The 4,010-nt window shown below is 39.0% G+C and overlaps 1 protein-coding gene across 1 annotated transcript; it reads right to left on the bottom strand.

Moving 5' to 3' along the window:
* Positions 1 to 472: 472 nt before the first annotated feature.
* ier3 (immediate early response 3) lies at positions 473 to 1,165 on the bottom strand. The gene has a single exon (XM_053324861.1). The coding sequence runs from the start codon at positions 1,163 to 1,165 to the stop codon at positions 473 to 475; it is 693 nt and encodes a 230-aa protein (XP_053180836.1).
* Between the last annotated feature and the right edge of the window lie 2,845 nt (positions 1,166 to 4,010).

The raw sequence follows: 4,010 nt of genomic DNA, 5'->3' as shown, positions 1-4,010 counted from the left end.
CAGTAACTTTTCTTCAATATATATTTTATTATTAAATTATCAGTCAATAAATAGTAAATAGAATAAATAGCTAAATAAGACATACAACAGATATTGTCAGTTTCGGCTGGTTGGCCTACAGGAGTGACAGTTTTTCATGACAGTATTAAACTTGTAAATCATCCAGTTTGCCTGCAGGCCTAAGTGCAGTTAGAGTCTAGGTGTAAATCACACGAAGATCAGTTCAAGTTTTGTACAGTTCTTTCAGTTCAAGTTTCAGTTTTTCACAGTATCTTTTGTGTCCCGCCACAGTCCTCCTCTCTCAGGTGGACAGCTGGCAGGATGAGACCGGCGCATGGAGCTCCCTCCCCGGTGCGCCGCGCAGGACGCACCGCTGCTCTTCAGAAGCTTCTCTGGATCTCCAGCTCGGTTTATTTTCGATCCCAGGAGCCCGGACTCAGCCGGATTACGGGTAAACCACTCCAAAGGAGGTTTAGTTGTCGCTGCCCAGTCTGTGGTAGACCAGCAGAGCCACCATGTAGCTCTTCCCGGCGCTCTGCTCGAACCCGTGGTTGCTTTCGGTCTCCGGGCTGGTCATCGGGCAGGTGGTGGTGGAGATGATGGACTCTTCACTGGATGAGCTGCCGTCCATACAGTTGCTGTGTGAGGTTGACAGAGCCACGGAGTTGGAGCTGAGATCTGTGAACTGCAGCGCCTGCTCCTCCGCGGACTGGAAGGGGAAACCCTGGTAGTCACTGACCGAGCTGTCTGCACTGCTCAGCGGCGTCTCAGCGCAGGGCTCCTCGGTGTAGATCTGCCACAGCACCACCAGGCACAGGATGACCAGCCACCTCTTGGCCTGGCTCTTCTCTGGTGGTGGAAGGTGCATGCGGACATTAGCGGGGTACATCACCCGGGTGCAGCGCTTCTTCGGCCGGATGGGAACGTAGGAGGGCACGGCGGTGGCCTGAGCCGGGATCCGCTCGAAGGTGAACACCTCGGGCTGCGTGCTGCGGGTCGCCATCCTGGAGAAGGCGAAGCTCTCTTGTTTGCGGACTGTCAGAGTCATGCTGTTAGATCGTGAGTACATTTTCTTTAAGTTTTTGTTTCTCTTGAGATTCTCTGTTTGTCTCTCTCGGAGTTCTCTGAAAGTTAGATATGCCACAAACGGCACAGAGCTCTTCATTTATAGTCTTCTTACACTCAGGTTGTGTGTTTTAGAGACGCCCAGAAACACAAGCCACTCCCTAAAGATCAGCCAACGCACCTTATTGCACAAGTTAGTAAAGAACCTAAAAAAATTACATATTTCTACACCGGAGCAGCAGGACAGACCAGGCTGAGCAGAGGAGCTGAATCACCGCGGTTTGATGAAATAAATACTTGTGATGTGAAGGAAAAATGTTAAATAAATAAACTTGAACGAATTGAATGAATTTTCTCTGTATTTAAAAGCAGGGAAACATCGTCTTTTAATATAATGTACATTATCATAACTACACTAGGTTATGTGATGATAATTAGCTATCATTAACCTGACGTAACCAGACGTAATTTCAATAAATCACATTAATTTGTTGGATATTTTATTTTAGCTCTATATTACATCAGGAAAATCCAAATCAATATCCAATATCACTAATAAAAAGTCCCATGTTTCTAACTGTCTAGTAAGTCATCACATCTGCAGCTGTAAATAATCTATTTATGAATAATTAAAGTCCAGATGATGCAGCTCATAACATCAATAAATGAGCTTTTTATATGAACGATACATGTGATTGTAAGAATATCCCCGTCACATGTTTTCAGTCACTCATCAGACCTTTACGGGTTCAGTTTACTGTCAACTTTACTGTCACATGAGTTATTTTCTGCCGGGAAATTCCTTCAAATGATCTTCAGATTGTTTATTGACTGAATGCAGAGTTCAGATTTAACTCCAAACATGAAGTGAAACCTGAATGAATGATGGATGACTCTTAAACTGTTTGAATATTGTTTCATTTAACCAGCATGATTGAGTGGATGTATAATCAATAAATCGTTATTGATGCTATGAGCTGCATCATCTGGACTTTAATTGATCATAAATAGATTACAGCTGCAGATGTGATGACTTATTAGACAGTTAGAGACATGGGACTTTTTATTAGTGATATTGGATATTGATTTGGATTTTCCTGATGTAATATGGAGCTAAAAAATAAATTTAAAAAAAAATGAAATTAAATATAAGACTGGGCGGCTGCAACAACGAATCGATTAAATTAATAAACATAGAGTATTAAAAGTGTTGGCAACGAATTTCATTATTTGTTGTATGCACGCGCACAAAAAACGGTCAGTTTTCTATCGCTTTTGTGCATGATTGGATATGATATGACGTCACTGTGTGGATCATTAACCCTGTTGCAGTGAGATCCTCGTTAGTTAGTGAACAGCTTCTACCTGCTGAGATCTCAGTCAGCAGCAGGAGGAGAGGAGAGCAGCAGCAATGATGGAAGAAGTAAAACTGTTCATAGTGTTTATAGCTTCACAGACACGTTGTTGTATTTCTTCTGGGTTGTGTGTGAAATCATTAAGAATAATATAAAACCAGTCTGTAATGATCTGATTTTGAATAAAGGGGTGGAAATGTTAAAAAAAAAAAAAAAAAGTTTTATCCGATTCATTAATTAATCCAAAAAATAATCAACCGATATAATTGAATATCAAAGTAATGGTTAGTTCCTAATCTAAGCGAACAGGGAGTCAACATACTGAAATTAGAAGCTATAATTAATTTTCATCAATGATTTATAGAAGACTTATTAACCAATAATAAAGCCCTGCATTCATCAAGCTTCCTCATTAGAGTGACTCATCAGTGTCACATGTTCACTCATCCATGATGAGCTTTGTTATTTCAATTTATCAATTTCCCCTCGGACGTCCGTCGTGTGTTGAGCTGTGCAGAGTTTCAACATAAAGTCAGTCAAAGGGAAGCTGTACATGTAGCAGAGTTCATCTAGAAGCCAACAAGCTTTGGCTGATGCTGTAATAAGAAGCAGAAATATGAAAACATGGAGCTAAATGAAGATGTTTGTCTAGATTATGTTGCTTCTGTGGATTTTAAATGTCAGATATTAGTAAGTAAAAAAAACCCAAATGAGTCTGTGAGCTCCACATCACAGTGACACACACTATAAACACACCTCTGCATGTTACTCTACTCATATATTTATTTAAATCTGGATTTCCTCAAGAGCTTTGAGGTTAAAGATGACATATTGTATGATAGATTCTGTAAATAGATCCTCTGGTAATAATGTGGGACTTTTGACAGTTTTCTAACTTGTGATTTTTGTCACTCTGAGCGATGAAATCACCGGACGTTACAGTTGTGAAACTTTCCAAGAGGAAGATGCTGTAAAGAGTTTATGTTGACAGTTTTCAATGTTTTATGTGTATAATTATTTCTCTTTTCATATATATAATATAAGAAATGATACAAAATAAAGAAATGGCCTGTCTGGCTTTGGTTAATATATTGGTGACGCTTTATCTCTCAATTTTCTACTAATTTCCTGGAATGTGCTTAATGGGTCATTTTAAGGATATTTTACAGAAAAGATTCTGCATTTTTTTATCAATTATAATATTTCATTTGGTAGTATTAATATGTGGCTCATTGTAGTAATATGGTAATAAACAGAAATGTGCTAATTAATATTATAATATGTTTGACACAGTGAAAAGTACGTTTTCTGTCTGTTGAAGCAGTGGTTCTCAAAGTGGGGTCCAGGGTCCCCCAAGAGGAATAAAATATTTTCACTATATTCCATCCATAAGTAACACAATGACAAAAAGTCTGACTATCTTGGTCACTTTGGGTCAGTTTAGGGTCCTTGATGTGAAAGAGTTCTAACAATGAACACAAATATTATGACGTTTTTTCACATTTTGCACTAACCTTTCTGTAACATGCCATAAAAAATAACTACTGGAAACCAAAAAAAAAGAATCCAATAAATGAAGATAACATTAAA

Source organism: Scomber japonicus, chromosome 9, assembly GCF_027409825.1.
Source record: "Scomber japonicus isolate fScoJap1 chromosome 9, fScoJap1.pri, whole genome shotgun sequence".
Lineage (NCBI taxonomy): Eukaryota > Metazoa > Chordata > Actinopteri > Scombriformes > Scombridae > Scomber > Scomber japonicus.
The sequence above is the reverse complement of the archived record's forward strand: the minus strand, read 5'-3'. Positions and strand labels throughout refer to the sequence as shown.